This window comes from Danio rerio, chromosome 9 (genome assembly GCF_049306965.1).
Source record: "Danio rerio strain Tuebingen ecotype United States chromosome 9, GRCz12tu, whole genome shotgun sequence".
Taxonomy (NCBI): Eukaryota; Metazoa; Chordata; class Actinopteri; order Cypriniformes; family Danionidae; genus Danio; species Danio rerio.
This window is the reverse complement of record NC_133184.1, coordinates 34562139-34578547: the sequence shown is the minus strand read 5'-3', so window position 1 is coordinate 34578547 and position 16409 is coordinate 34562139. Positions and strand designations below refer to the sequence as shown.

Below are 16409 nucleotides of genomic sequence, written 5' to 3'. Positions count from 1 at the left end.
GCTAGGAGTCGAGCAAATCAACAGCAAATTTTCAATGTTGGGCAAACTATCCACTTATTTCATGCCATTTTTAATAATCCTGTCCAATCAAATATCATTTAAGGAATTATTTTGATATTTAAAAGCAGACAATGTATTGAAAGTCAGTTAAACATGATTTTTCTAGCTGCTGAATTGTCAATCCATCCATTTCCTCTCTTATCCAACCGTCCACAGACCATACTGTATGTGGGAAATTTAACGTGATGGTTGTCTTTTTTTATTTTGATTAAGTTGATTTCTGGAATGTTTGGCATGCAAATTGAATATTTAGGATAATGGTTGACCATGAAAACATGCTCTAATATCTGTGTGGGTGAGAAAAATGAACATGGAAGGATAAAGGGCAAGAGGTCGAATGATGTAACGGTACATATTTGTTAGTGTTCAGTCATCTCTATGGAGACAGCAGTTAATACAGTTTCTAAGTTAGAAATCAAATAGACCAATAGAGTTTATGTGTGTATTAGATACCAATGCACATCAAACAGCCATCGTTTCCAGGATGTAATTATATGCCTGAAGTGGTGCAGAAAGCATGTTTTTCTTTTTGTACATGTTTAGTATGATTTTGAGAAATCAGGAGCTCATTGATTATGTATGCTTGCTATTGGAAAGTGTTGATTTAATCAGTTTGCATTGCACAGTTGTTTTATCTGTAATTGTTGTCTCAATTTCCCCCTCAACACTGTTCATTTATACGAATGAAATGTTGACAAGGACTTTTTGTGGCTTGTTATCTATGCAAACTGGTTTCTGAGTAAGCAAAGATGGTTCACATTTTGGGGACAAACACAAAGTAAATTTACAATCCGGAAGCCCACTTCAATAATTGACTGGTTCCTTTTTCAATAATCTACCAGACTGTGTGGTCACTCATGCAAAACTACGAATGTTATCAAAATATTTTTCTATATTTAAAATGGAGTGGAACCAAATCAATGATGAAATCCTTTAATGACAAACACTCACTGAAAGGGAATGTTTTTATTAATTTATAAATGTTTTACCTGGCAATACTTGTGGCTTTTTGGTGTTTATTTCTGGGGAAATCCTCTGATTGTGTAAGATTTTGGTTGATTGCAAATACATTAGACATAATGATCAAATAATGTATATGAATTATGATCACATCACCCAAATAAACACCTACAGTAAAACTTTCTCTAATCTTCTGCTTGGACTTATAAAGACTTAAGAAGAATATTTGTTTTTTTTATAAATTTGGCCTTTAAAAATAAGAGACTAATTATTTCAAACAGTTGCTGTACAGACTGGTTTTAGGCTACAGAAAAAAAATAGATGAAACCTTTAATGTCGTTTTAAGATATCATTGACCCAGTTTAAGCCTCTATGCTTAATTCTAGGATTCTGTTTCTTTCCAATTTCTATTTTCTCTTCCTCAATTTTTGATAGAAGTCTTATTCCTCTTCTCTGGAGAAAGACTCAGAGACAGGAATGCTGCGATACTGATGAAACTCCTCATGTCTGTGTCAAGTTGCCTTTTTAAGTGGTCTTATTTTTCGTATATTACCCATTTATAACAAACAACAAAATTTATAAATGTATTATATTTACAAAAATATTACAAATTTTTGTATATTTAACTGTTGATTCTTTAAAAATACATTATATATCTAAGTTCAGAGTCAGAATAATCTGATGTTCATCAACACTTTTGATCATAGGACAGTTTTTGAACAAAATATTAGAAATGTATAACGATTATTGAAGGATCATTCACTAAAGACTGTACAGGGCATATTAAGTGGAGATCGGTATTGGAGAACAATTTATAAATGCTTGATTTATTTTAGAAATTGTTCAAAATTAAAATTAAATTATTTTAATTTAATTTTAAAATTAAAATTTTAAGTTAAATTATGCTCAACCCAGGCTCGTTCTGATTACGAACCCCTATATACATTTCTGGAGAGAGCAAAAGAAGTCCCAGGAGCTACTTTTTTTTTTTGCAGTCTTTGTTTTCGCAAATCTACCAGAGGCCACTCTGTACGCTTCTTAAGATCTCAAATTTCTCTCACGAGTGCCATTTGCACCTGCTGTTCTCGCGTAAATCCACTAGAGGCTGCTGTTGACTTACTGATTTACTGACTGACCAACTGATCAGTCCCCCAAACCTCCTTTTCTAAACCCAACCAATAGTGTTTTCAAAAGCACAGATTGACCTGCACACCCCTTCCTTAAACCCGATCAACAGATTTAAAAGGCAATCTAGATAAAGAAAAGCCCTGATTCCCCCCCCCCCCATTTTCAAATTTGACCACATTCTGACTCTGTTAATTACTTGTTTATTTAATTTTTTAGCTTTTATTTTGGCTGTCCTACTTTCTGGAACCATTCTTCACCGGACTCGAACCCTGTTATTGCAGTCAACTCAGCTCATGTGTCTCAAGTACGCTGACATAAATGGTAAGCTACCGAACAAACTGGCAACAGCAAAAAAACTGTTAAGGGTCAAGCGGGCAGCTGGTAAGCGAGAAAAGGAGCGGTGTCATACTACATATAGTTTGATTTAAAGATGAAATGCAGTCATATGTGGCTCTGGGTACATAATTCGCGATCTCCAGAAATGTATATAGGGCTAGGTTTTCAGAATGAGCTTATGTTAATTATGCTAGTAAAAGAATGTTTTATAAAACGACTAAAGCACATCTGCGTCCACAAGACATCAGAAGTCTGCTGTGAAATTGATCTGATTTTTTTTTTTCAGTTTCTTAATCAGTTTACTGACAGTCAGTTTCTAAGCCACAATATTGTTGTAAAGCAGGGGTCACCAAACTTGTTGCGAATCTTAGCTCCAACCTTAATCAAGCACGCCTGAACAGCTAATCAAGGTCTTACTATGCATACTTGGAACATCCAGGCAGGTGTGTTGAAGCAAGTTGGAGCTAAACCCTGCAGGGACACCGGCCCTCCAGGACAGAGATTGGTGACCCCTGTTGTAAAGGATTATTCAGAGATCTTCAATCAGGTTTACATCAGGACTTTGGGCACTTTTAACATTTTCTGCTTCAATGAACTGCATTTCCCATTTTGCTGTGTGACAAGGGTCATTGTCCTGCATGAAAAGTGTTGTCTGATTGTGCTGAACACAAAGTTCTGAATATTGCCTAACATTTGCATTCATGTAGCTTATAAGATAACTCCTGCTACACATTTCGTCTCCACTTTTCACTAAATTCAGGACACTTGGGTTTACCTGGTGTAACAACCATGTTTCCCATTCCAACATTAAACTTTGAACAGTAGTGTAAATAAACTTTGTGTTGTAGGTCCATGTACTCCACATACTACATTCATCTGCACATGGTGAGGAAAGAAGGCGAACTCAATCAGATCTAATAAAAAGCTAACCGTGGCTGTGACTGAAGTTATACAATAATAATTATCACCATAGCTTAAACAAATTAGTTTTTCCCTTAAAGATGTTGTAAACCGACCTTGATCTGAATTGAATCATTTTAATCGTTGTGCCTTTACAAATTCCACTCTCACACAAATTCAGTTTCACGAATCAATAAGCATGCATTCTTGAAGTCACCATTTATATAAACACTCCAGTGTGATGCTTTACATTTTATTTAATGTATTCGCTGCTCATCAAAGATGTGCATTTTGCCTTTTCAGATGTTTTGTAATTTAGCTAATTTATTCATAAATGTTAACTCATAACACATTCAATACATAAGTTGGCCATTGGACATGACTCTTCTGTAGCATTCTCAGCTGTAGAGACTATCTCATGATAGTCCCATTATTCAAGTGTTCATTAATGCAGTATTCTGACCTTAGATCTTCCTGTGGTGCCTATGTATGCACATGAAACGATTTCATATCAATATCTCTCTTAGATCAGTTCTATTCTAGACTTTGACAGTCTCTGGGCTGCATACATCACATGTCTTGATTAGTTAAATGCATGAAGAGTACACTTTGATTTATCTACAGCCGGTGCTCGCTCCTCAAACTCCCACATGATTGCCATTGCGTTGATTAGAGGTGACTCATGAAGTTGGTTATCCAATAGCTAAAATGATAATGTCAGATCTGTCTGTTCGTAGTCTGAAATTATCAGGTGAGATTTGTTTTTGAGATCTGACAGCATTTGCAATATGTTGTTAGTTAAAAGCTACAAAAAATGTGCAGAAAGTTGCATTATTAGAAAATAATGCACAACCGAGAGTGTCAAATACACTCACCGGCCATTTTATTAGGTACAACTGCTTGTTAACAAATTTCTAATCAACCAATCACGACAGCAACTCAAGGCATTTAGTTATGTAGACATGGTCAAGATGATCTGCTGCAGTTCAATCTGAGCATCAGAATGGGGAAGAAAGGTGACTTAAGTGACTTTGAATGTGGCATGGTTGTTAGTGACAGACGGGCTGGTCTGAGTATTTCAGAAACTGCTGATCTACTGGGATTTTCACACACATCCAACTCTAGGGTTTATAGAGAATGGTCCGAAAAAGAGAAAATATCCAGTGAGCGGCGGTTCTGTGGGCACAAATGTCTTGTTGATGCCAGAGGTCAGAGGAGAATGGCTAGACTAGTTCCAGCAGATAGAAAGGCAACAGTAATTCAAATAACCACTCGTTACAACTGAGGCATGCAGAAGGGCATCTCTGAACACACAGTACATCCAACCTTGATGCAGATGGGCTACAGCAGCAGAGGACCACACCGGGTGCCACTCCTGTCAGCTAAGAACAAGAATCTGAGGCTCCAATTCACACAGGCTCACCAAAAGTGGACAATAGAAGACTGGAAAAATGTTGCCTGGTCTGATAAATCTTGATTATTGCTGTGACATTCGGATGGTAGGGTCAGAATTTGACGTAAACAACACGAAAAAACATGGATCCAAGCTGCCTTGTATTAATTGTTCATGGTATGGGGGGTATTCTTGGTAAACTTTTGGGCCTATTAGTACCAATTAAGCATTGTGTCAATGCCACAGCCTACCTGAGTGTTGTTGCTGACCATGTTCATCAGTGTACCCTTCTGATGGCTACTTCCAACAAGATAACGTGTAATGTCATAAAGTGCAAAGGTGTACTTAATGAAGTGGCGGGTGAGCATTTTAGTGATTGGCATATTTATTCTGCTTATACCATGGTCCAAGTACGTCTGGACATTCGCAAATCAGCATGTTTTTATTTATTTATTTATTTATTATTTTATTATTATTATTATTTTTGATGGTACATTAATAGTAACAAAAAAAATACATTTCTGTTAAAGACGTTACAACATTGTTGATGGCTTTTGTAGGTGTAGATGTTAATAAAACGCAATTTAATGCATAACTTAAGCAAAAATAAAACTCGTTTTTTCCGCAGTACTCATCAGCCAATCAAGTATTCAATAAAACTAATATTTTAACGCAGGTCGTGACTATTTTAATTGCCATACAAAGGTCTTAAAATGCATCTTAATTTATACAATTTCAAACACCAAGGTTACTGGTAGTTAATTCAATTAGTGCGGTACTGTTTCCTAGCAACATGGGACAACTAGCAAGAGCTAAAGAAAAAAACAGAAGAACTTGTGCTGGAAAGAAAGGAGGGCAGTGACAGAGGAGCAGGTGACAGACACTCAGGTAAGACCTTCAACTTTTATTCAGTTTTTATAAGTTTAGACCAGTTATTTTTGTCTGGTGTGATTGATTTTGTGTTGAATAGTGTTTTGAAATACTCGATACTCGTGTTTCAGTGACCAATGACACGGTAAATTGTGTTAAAAACAATAATAAAACTACTGAACATAGTTTTAATGACTTTTAAAGCGGTCGATGTGTAGAATTCTGAATTGTGTTTTTCATAATTCGTAGTTGTGAATTCTTCATATTGTCTGTTTCGTATAGCGTTAGTGGTTTGTTTAGAAGAGTTTAATTCTGAGTTGAATGATTTACCTAAAAAATACTATTAAAATTGATAAAGGTTAATTGTAAACTAAAAATGTTTACTTGCTTTTATTCACTGTCCCTGTGCAAAGTCTATACACCGTTTATCATCATCAATCCCTCATAGATAATGTAAGAAGTAATGTGAGAGGAGAGCTTCAGAAAAGACACAGGAGAACACTGAAGCACATGCAGCATATCAAATAACTCTGCCTGCGTTGTTACCTTTATGTAAATGACTGTTCACATTTGTAATGCAATGGTTTAATGTTAACTTTCCAAAAAAGTAGAATAAAGACATACTTAGACTCATTAGCATTACTTTTTCAAGATTAATAAAACACTAAAATTCATTTTAATAGAATCATTTCTTTAAACACTTCAGCTTTGGTTTGTCAGATTTTAAGCCAACAAAACTATCCAGAGAGAAATTTGCTGATTTGGCAAATGGAGGAACAGTGAACAGTCCCATATGTCATTATTTCAAATATTCTCCTGTCTGGCATTTCCTGCTGACGTCTGCAATTCTCCGTTATTTTATTCAATTACCTCTCCAACAGATATAATTTGGCCTAATCGCACAAAATAACATTACACAGAGTACATGCGAAGAGTAAGAACAATAAAATATTACTTTAATACTCAAGGGTACATTTTTGTTGAAAAGATGTCTTAAGTTTCACACTGTGCTGATCTCTGGGTAAATAATTGTTTCACATGTTATACTGTAAAAAAATTTAGAGACCAGTTTTAAACCATGGCAGGGGCGCCGTTAGGGGGGGATTTTAGAGTTAGGACGATTCTAAGGGCCCACACAGTTTTGGAGCCCGCAGCAGAGATAGTAGTAGGGGCCCAAACGAGCCAACCCCTTTTCTTAATTTGCTGATGTTTTTGTAATTGCACGTGTTTTCTCTAATTGCAGCACATTAAGCTCTCTCGGTCACCATACAAGGGTTCTATGTCTGGTACATAATGAAAGCCAACAGACAAACTTTCTGGCAATATTGATATTTCCAGAACATTCTAGTAAACAATAAAAGGCTTTATAGTATTTGACCCTTATAGTATTTTGACCTCTATAGTATTTTTTGTTCTTACAATCAGGGGTAGGCTTAAAGGAATTAAAGGGATCCCGACCAATGCCAAGAAGGCTATTAATCATATAGCTCTTTTATACATTTTCTATCAAATGTTGTAAAATCTCTCTATAACCTTTAATATTGTAATGTTATTACTTCTTTTCAAAACTGGGGTCCCCATGAATAATGGAACATTCTTTTTCATAATGAAAATGCAACTATATCAAAATCTAACCACAAAAATAATAACTGTACATGTTTGTAAGCTTGTTTTTTATTTGTGAATTTATGTTTTCATTTTAAATTAAGAAGATACATTTATAATAAAAAAGTTATAAAAAAAATAAAAATATAACTTTTATTGTGCAGTTTATTTACAAAAACAAAACAACACCAAAAGAAATCAACAGAGAAAAAAAATCTCTAGAGAAAGATAAGGTTTTGAGTTTCAATGCTCAGGCCCCATACCTGGAATTGCTATAATGGATGCCAACAGCAGCTTTTTCCAGCATTTCTTTAAAAAAATCTTGTTTTGTGTTCAACAGAGGAAAAAAAAAATCATAACTAGTATAAAACCACTAAAAGGAAATACATTTTTGTGTGAACTATTCCCATTCATCTCATGTAACACTGTGCATAAGCCCAGGTTATCTTTATTCCAAACTTTAGGCCAGAGTAAAAAAAAAAGGCCTTACATTTGTACATTAGAGTTATTATTTTTTAGCATTGCTTTTGCTGAATTACGAGTAGCCCAAAATTGTAGTACCAAACCTAAAACGAAAAACTACAGCTAAAAAGTTGCCTGGGGTTTAGAATAACCAATATCTAGTGTTATGAGCAACTTACATTTATCATTCATCTTAAGCACACACTGCTATCATACAATATATTCATAGCATGAATATTCAAGTCCTCTGTTAATAACCTAATTTGCTTTACTTGCAGTACCTCTGCCTCCCACCACACATGCACACTTTGGACTCGACTGCTTTAAACCATATCATGAATTAGGTATTTGAGCATTGTGCTGATGTGTAGCCTGATGTCACGCTGGGCCTGAAGGGGCCTGAAGAGCTGAGAAAGAAGGCTGCAGAGGGAAAATACAAGTGAGCAAAGGAGAGCAAGTGCACTTCTCAGGTTTTATGATGACATTTTTTTTTCTTTATAGTCTATCTTTTGCCTCCCACATATATGCTGTCCTCCTTCGTTCGCTGTCTGCCTCCCTGAATTTGAAATGCTAATAATCTTCTCAGCACTAGAAATATTCTGACTCTCTTTCTTCTATCTGTCTCTCCTTCTCCTCCGCTCAGATTTGTCTGTCTGCCACACTTTCTCTGTGCGCTCCACAGTAGTCTCTCTAGTCATTCCTCGGTTCCCTCGATCCCTGAGATCTGTCAGACTTTCTCAGCTTTCCATCTGTCAGTCAGAGTTAAAGTTTTATCACCTGCATCTTTCAATACTTTCTTTGCAACTGTTAAATACTAATAGACAAGGTATTAAAAGATAACTAATAATACTACTGCTCATAATAAGTATCATACTAGTATTATACTAATCAAAACCTTTCATAAAAGGCTGCTACATCTGTAATATAAGGCATTAAGAAAAGACATAACATGCAATGTGAACTGACAGTCAGAGAACACAAACAAACTGAACATCAGAATTGTTCTCTGGTCTTGTTTCACTGTTTGCCTTCTCAAGTGTGCTCAGCAACTGTTCCGCAAGACACAAAACCATATCAAATTCCAGACGTAAGCTGTTTAAGGTCTCCTACTTTCAGTTAGTACAACAGCCTGCAACAGTGAGTTGAGTGTTGAGTTTTCTCCAAGAAACATCTTAACTATCACTGTAAAAAAGGTAAGATAAAACACTAACAAAACTGCTTTGTTATGGTAGTTTAAATGTTTTAACCTTTTGAATCCAGAGCTTCAAAAATATGACATTTTTTAATGTTGTAACAGTCATAAATTTGATTGCATAAAACAATTTAGTAACTGTACCAGAATGAATTTGTAGGTGTCTTTGAACTATTTCAGAAAATTCGTTCCTGCTCTAGTGTCGCCTTAAGTACTTCTATAAAAATGTATTTCATGTTGTAATTTATGATAAGTTGTGCTAACCACAGTATAATTATTACATTTAAATGTATATTACTATAAAAGAATTGTTGCCTTATTTTTAGATATCATTATGTAGTCATGGCTGCTGTTGTCATGACTGTGGTTGCTATAGGTTGCAGAAGAGCAACATTGTTTTTTTTGATTTCTACATATCTGTTATAAGGGAATTGACTTTATTTTGTACTAAAGTGTCTGCATTTTATTTATTGGAACTCATATATGACGAAAATACTTCATACTTGAATAAATAAGTAGTAGTCATTTTAGTAGTAGTAGTTGTAGCAACATGCTGAAAAGCTAAACTTTTTTTGAGACCTGTTTTCTTCTACATTGATCTACATTGTATAAAGTGCTTTAGAAATCAAAGTGTCTTGACGGTAACATTAATAAAGAGTGTGCAAAATGTAAGATTAAAACTTTTGCCTGATAGGGAATTTAGTGATGAATTACCTCACATTGTTTTGTGCTTAAGCGTTGCTGTATATTATTTTATCCGACAGAAGAAAGTGAATTTATGTGATTTAATGCAACAACACTGATGGTCTTCCTCTTTTTTCTGTACCTTCCATAACAGGTCCAAAATAGGCCTTGTTACAAGTGACTGCAAAAATCCTTTACATGCTGTCTGCAAAGATGTCTAGTGGATCTCAAATGAGCAACAAGACATCCCCTAATACATCTCCACAGCCCCCTCTAAGTCCAACAGCACAGTCGGACGCAGAGGGTCATGAAGACTCAAAACCTGCTTCTGCAGCCTCTTCGTTTCCTTTACCATGTTGGGCTACTCAGGCCCTATGCGATTTGGCTAAATGTGAAACAGACCTCAGGCGACTGCGGGAGCAACAAGTCACTGAAGCGCAAACAGTAAGTCGAGGTGTGGACCGTGCACTAATTGGAATACAAAGGGAAGAGCGCCGTCTACTGGAAAGGGTAGAACAGGATCATCGTGACCTACAGCTTAGACTGGAACAAGTGCAGAGGGAAAATGGAGCAGCCATAAGGGTTGTGCAAAGATTGGTGGACCAGCGATTATATAAAGTCATCAAACTTCGAGAACTAATAAAGAAAAGTGGTGCTGATGGTAGTAAAGATCGAGAGTGGGATCTCAAGCGAGACCAGCTTCTTAAAGGTGTTGCAGAGCTGGTCCAGCCTTGGGAATTATCACTTACACTCAAACGTGTATCTTTCAAACCAAGTGCCCAGCCAAATGCTATAACCTTTGGTGAGGTCAACGTGCAGGACCATAATGTTCCAGTTGGAGGCTGTGGGCAACTGGGTCACATGTGTTCCCTCCATGCCGCCGAAGCACGCAGTGGGGGTCATGTTGTTGGAGAGGGCAAGAGCACGACTGATGGAACAAGCCCTTGTCAGAGCCCAGTCCCATCTCCAGGGCCTAATCCAAGGCACTCATCAACTAACAGTGGGAACTTGAGGGTTGTCAGGAAGCTCCGTTTGTCAGCCCGAAGTGACGAAGAATCAGGAGAAGAGGTAAAACATCAGTCCCCACAACTATTTCGCAGGTCCCCTAATCAAGTCCCATGTGAACGTGATTCATCGCAGGAGGATGAGTGTGAATCGCCTTTATCTGAATGCAAAGGAGATGAGCTCTTTTTGGCGGTACCATCACTTAGTCATGGTGAGTCAGAGAGTGAAGATTATGCTCAGAGACAAAATGGACCAATCACACAGTTTGCTTCGCAAAGAGCAAGAAGGCAAAGAGAATTCTCTCCATCTCCAGAACAAGGTCCTCAAGAACAAGATGGCTGGTTCTTGCATCAGTTTGATCATAAAAGTCCGACCAGGAGGACTTCAGGAAAAACATCACGGTATGGCACATCACCACAGAGCCCCAGAGAGATCAACTCTAGTCAAGGCAGCAATAACAACTTCTTTCGTGGTAGGTCTTCCTCCCAATTAAGTGCATCTTCAGATGATCACCCACAAAACCGTGCATCATCCCCTACTGACAGTGTAGATTCTGGGTACACTTTTATTGTCAGCTCCCCCAGAGATTTCACCAATTCCCTGCGTCCTACTGCTCGCCTTTCCAGATCAGCTGCTGATCTTTCCTATTGTAACAGACCTTTAAGTGAGACCAGAAGGCAGCAGTCAAGCATGTGGTCTGTTACCAAGAGTCATATGTCCTCACACTTGAGCTCCAGTTCTCAAAAATGTGAGGCATCACGCACAAAATCCTGTCCCAGTCATGGCAATTTCTCTCAAAAGAATACCCAACACCATGCTCCTGGTTCCAGTAGAGTGTCTCGTTCACTTTCAATGTCTGTTATTGACAATTCATCTCAGAAAAGACAGAACCACCTTTCACCAGGACGACAGACTTCTCTAAATGAAAATAGACTGCGGGGAGAGAGGAGCGAACCAGCCCTCTTAGAGTTAGAAGAGGATGCAAAATCAATGCCATCAGAAGAAGTGCATCTAGTTCGGCAGTTTGGTAGGCAAGGCTCAGGGCGTGCTGGTCTCGCACTGCCCAGTGGTGTCCATGCTACACCCCAAGGCCAACTTTTCATTGTGGACTGTGGGAATGCTCGAGTCCAAGTAACTGATCCACAAGGTAACGTCCTACAACAAGTGACTTCTGCAAGTAATGACTCCTTAAGACATTGCCGAAATTACTTTGATGTGGCCGTTAATGCCAAGGGTCTAATTGCTTTGAGCTGTGCAGCCGAGAGGGCTCTCCTGATCCTTAGTCGGCATGGGCGTCTCCTCCAAACATTTGGAGGGGGGCCCTACATTGCAGGAGTCCCTCGCGATGAGTTGGAAGCTCCAAGAGGAGTGACAGTCAACCAAAGAGATGAATTCTTAGTTGCAGATATACGAAAGGGTACTCTTACTGCATTGAAGCTTGAACCGAAAACGGGCTCCAGATTGGAACGCACTGTGGTGACTGGTTTCCACAGGCCTTATCTGGTAGCAGCATGCCTTCTCTCTGGTTTAGTTGCAGTGTCTGAGCGAGGCAGTGAAATAGGGCAGGAGCCTTGTGTGAAGATTTTAGGACCAGGATGGGACATCCTACGAATCTTAGGTGTGTGTCCCAGCTTAGGGCCTGTGCTGTCATGTCCCTGGGGCCTTTGCATTGACAAGGATGGGGCTGTGTTGGTGGCAGATTGGGGAGAAAAACATCGAGTGCTTCTATATCCTTCTGAGGGACCAGGACGAGTGATTTTGGCCGATGGACTGAGTAGCCCTCGTGGACTTGCACTTCTACCAAATGATCTCCTAGTGGTGTCGGATAGCATGCATCACTGCATTAAGATTTATCAGTACAAGGAGCTCCTTGAATGAGACAGGTATTTATTTTACTTTTGGATGCTAAATAGCATGGTATAAAGCAGGCATTGATAAAATACTGTACAATAAGTAATAACAGTAGAACAGATGAATATTAAATGAACTATGCAGTTGTGTGTATTATTTATTTACAGTCAAGTCAAAATATATAGATTAGCTTGATTAGCCTTAGCATGACAAAATGTAGATTTTTTTTAGAGTTGTGTTTGTGCTCTTTCGTTTGTTTTTAAAGCCTGGTTGTTTCTATTGCTAATATAGTGTGATTTCTTTCCACTGCAGTGTTTTGGCTTTGTGATAAAGCAGTATGCTACTGAGATTGAATAGTCATGCCAGCCAGCAGGAGGCAGTAATAACACACAAACACATTAATGCATTTGAAGTCTTTTGGCTCCTAATGCAATTTAAAAATAAAACTGCAACGTCAATAAAGCCATTTGTAACAACAATGCATATTATAGTCATAACAAGATGATTTGAGATTTTCTGTTTACCATTATTCTGCTTAGCTGTAAATAGCAACAGGAATGCAACCACTCAGTGAGAAATATTCTTGGCATGGGTTTGCAATCTCAAAAGAGAACTAGAAGCACTGGAATACTTTGAAAAATTCTGAATTGTTTCCTGCTAGTTCAAGAATCCTCACAGTCCTGTTATGACTCTGAAACAGAGACTCTCAAAGCTCAACAAGGCTTGTTGGCTAACCAAACACACCCAGACTGCTGTCTTTACTGTTTGGATTTAAGCTCGACACAGTCTCTTAGCTTGCCTTGTTTAAGAAGAGTAGGCATGGCTATGCTACATCTACTCACTCGTTGGAGGATCTACAAACATGCAAACAGTCATATAGCTTTATTTCAGATTTTTTTTTTTTCAAAGAAATGTGTTGCATGCTCTGCGATATCCTTCCTCTGCCCTAAGAATGGTTTGTTATTCCATAGAAAAGTGTTCCTCTCCCTTGTTTACGCTGTCAGAGGATGTGGTGTCTCCTTGTCGGTCAGGAAGCAGAGCCTTGTCTTTGACTTTGTGCGAGACTCAAGCCGGAATTAATTGAACTAAGGTTTTCATCAAGTCCATAGAGCCCTTTTCCTCTCATGTGTAATGACTGATCTAAAACAGTGGCTTAAGCTACACTTTCTAAGCGGATAATCTATTTATTTTTTAGGTCACATTATTGTGGAATAGTGAGAAAACATTGGTACTTTGAAACCTGAAAAGTTAACTTGTGAGGAAACCAATTGTGGCAAACCATTTAAGTTTTGAAACAAAATGGTTTGAGTGTTGTTAACTTATATTTAAATATACACTACCGGTCAAAAGTTTGAGGTCAGTAGGAATTTTTAAATGTTTTAAAATAAGCTTCTCCTGCCCACCGAGGCTGCATTTAATCAAAAATACATTGTTTTTGCACTATAAAATAACTGTTTAAAAGTAATTTTTCATTTAATTTAATCTTTTATTGCAGTTATTTTAATTATACATTTTCATATGATCCTGTAGAAATCTAATAGTAATTATTATTGTTGCTGTTATTATTATTAATAATGATCATAATAACTTTAGTATTTATAGTAATAGTTATAAAAACAATAATGACTTGATGAGCAATTTCAAAGTGATAAATAAATATTTAATAAATAAGTATTTAACAATTTAACTTTTTACGTTTAATAAATGGCGCCTTGATGATTTTCCTAAAAAAAAAAAAGATACTGACCACAAACTTTTGATGGGTATTTTATATATACTTTTACTTTTATGATGATATCGTAAAACATTTAGATTATTAGTTTAGATTATAAGTTCAAAACTATATAACTGCTCAAAAGCTTGGTATTAAGAAATTTGTACAAAATATATAATTAATGAATTCATAACTCATTAGGTTTGAGTTGTGCTTAATGTAATCAGTTTATGCATCAACATAACCCTTTTGCGTTAAGTCAACGGTAAACTAACTTATTTTATTTAGTGTTGATAAACTTCCACTTGTACCTGATTGCCTGATTTACTTGTACATATTGTGCTCGTGAACACTATATGATCTTAGTCATACGTAAACCCGACAGAATCTGTGGATATTTTTTGCTATTTCTGTGCAGAATAATGTAAAAAAAATAAAAATCGACAGATTTATGTGGAATGACTTTGGGTATATTAAACTACAAACTTAATATGTTGAATAAAAAATAATACATTTTTAAATTGTATTCAGTTTACAATGCAAATCCTATTAGATACATTTATTTGGTAAATTAAGCTAGTCTCTCATATAATGTATCTACCATATGTCTACTAAAAGACAGAAAATATTACTTTACAAACTATTGTAAGTAAATCATATGAATATTTTTATGTTGGTCAGTAATATTAATTAAATTAATTTAAAGAATGAATAAATCTAAAAATACACACATTTACACACAACATTTACCCCCTCAAAAATGAAATGGTTCATCTCAAGGGGTTATTCCCATTCAATAAATAAACTAAATTAAGAAACTTGATGGGATGGAAATCTGCATATTTCTGCGCACACAGATTCCATGTGGGCCAAACAAAATGATGTTGCAAATTGTATTGATAACAAAAAACTGACTTATTAAACGTATTATGTTTTGTTAAGGTGCTTTTCCAAAAGTATCCTTTTTTAAGCACTTTCCTATCACAGATCAATCAATTCCTGTCAGTTTCACTTCTATAATCAATATTGAAGCTTGACTATTAGACCTTTTCAACTACACACATTTTGTCAATAGTAGAATAACGTGTGATTATAAAATAATCGAGTACATTTTGTAATATGAAACAGGACATGTAACACAAGTGCTAAAATGGTTTAAAGTAGCAACACGATGCACAGTTCCAGTTTCATTATGAATTTTTAAGTTTTTATATTCTAAACATGACTACTAAAATATGCTACTAAGAGGAGAAATGCAATAAAAAAAGAATGCCTAACATTTTACAACTTACTGTAACACCATCTAATTGTCCCATATAATGGTTTCAATGAATAAGTCATCTATTAAGAATGCCTTTTTAGAAAGGAATGTTAGATGGTCCCTACAGCATCTCAAATAAAAATGTATCCTGCAGTGTCTACAAGGAAAAAAATCCTACCTATAAAATAACTGGGTGCAAGTTGTCCTTCATTATAAAGGAATGCCTGAGTTTGCACTTTGTCTATCAGCCCCAAACCACATCAGCTCAAACATTGTAAAGACTAGTTATGTGTTGAAATAAAAAAAAATAAAAAATGAAACAACACAAATAACTAACTTCCAAAATGAAAATGACATGCTTTAAAAAGTCTCGGTGGTCTGAGAAATGAAAATGTCTCAAAAAGAATTTTAAATAGATGATAATGACACAGTGAACCATTTGATATCCAGTTTATGAGGTCTAGCCTGAAACAGTAAAACGTTTGCCACAAGTCTCAATATGTAGCTGCATATTTGAGATCCTCATGCCACCTATAATAATGTGTTTAAGGAAATATAATTATTAAGATGGAGCTTTTCTCTAGACGCTTGATAGAACCTCAAAACTTCACTCAACTGGAAGAGTATGCCTGTGTGTATTCTTTGTGTTGTGAGTCATATTGAAATGTACCATTGTATTCCCATATATGAATAAATAAATGCTGGTATGTAACAGTATCTTAGTGATTTATGTGCTGATACTGTAGTTTATGTGTACATTACGGTGTGTGAGATGTCTGGATATGGGGCTTTTTGTACAACAGGGAGAATGCCAAAAGAGTGGCATGCTGCTTGTTGTTGCACACAGCCACAGTTGTTTGCTTTGAGGGGATTTATGGAAGTAGCAAGTAAACTTTAGAGGGGCCATAAAAAGTACCCCTTACAGGGAGAGATGAGTGTGTCCGTGTGTGACGGAGAGAAGAAACAAGTGTTAACTATTAGTGAGGAT

General features: G+C 36.5%; 1 protein-coding gene across 3 annotated transcripts; it reads left to right on the top strand.

The window, feature by feature from the left end:
• The first annotated feature begins 5413 nt into the window (after positions 1-5413).
• Positions 5414-14611, top strand: LOC101883176 (uncharacterized). 3 transcript variants are annotated; one of them, XM_073912884.1, is made up of 4 exons: positions 5414-5665; positions 7993-8184; positions 9745-12478; positions 12759-14611. In XM_073912884.1, exon 3 carries the CDS (start codon positions 9789-9791, stop codon positions 12471-12473), a length of 2685 nt encoding a protein of 894 aa, XP_073768985.1. In that variant the 5' UTR covers positions 5414-5665; positions 7993-8184; positions 9745-9788; the 3' UTR covers positions 12474-12478; positions 12759-14611. The 3 variants fall into 3 exon arrangements, with proteins under 3 accessions (XP_073768985.1, XP_068079759.1, XP_068079760.1); XM_068223658.2 differs by having other exon boundaries at positions 7993-8153; positions 12759-12950; XM_068223659.2 differs by lacking the exons at positions 5414-5665; positions 12759-14611 and having other exon boundaries at positions 8104-8184; positions 9745-12750.
• The last annotated feature ends 1798 nt before the right edge of the window (positions 14612-16409 follow it).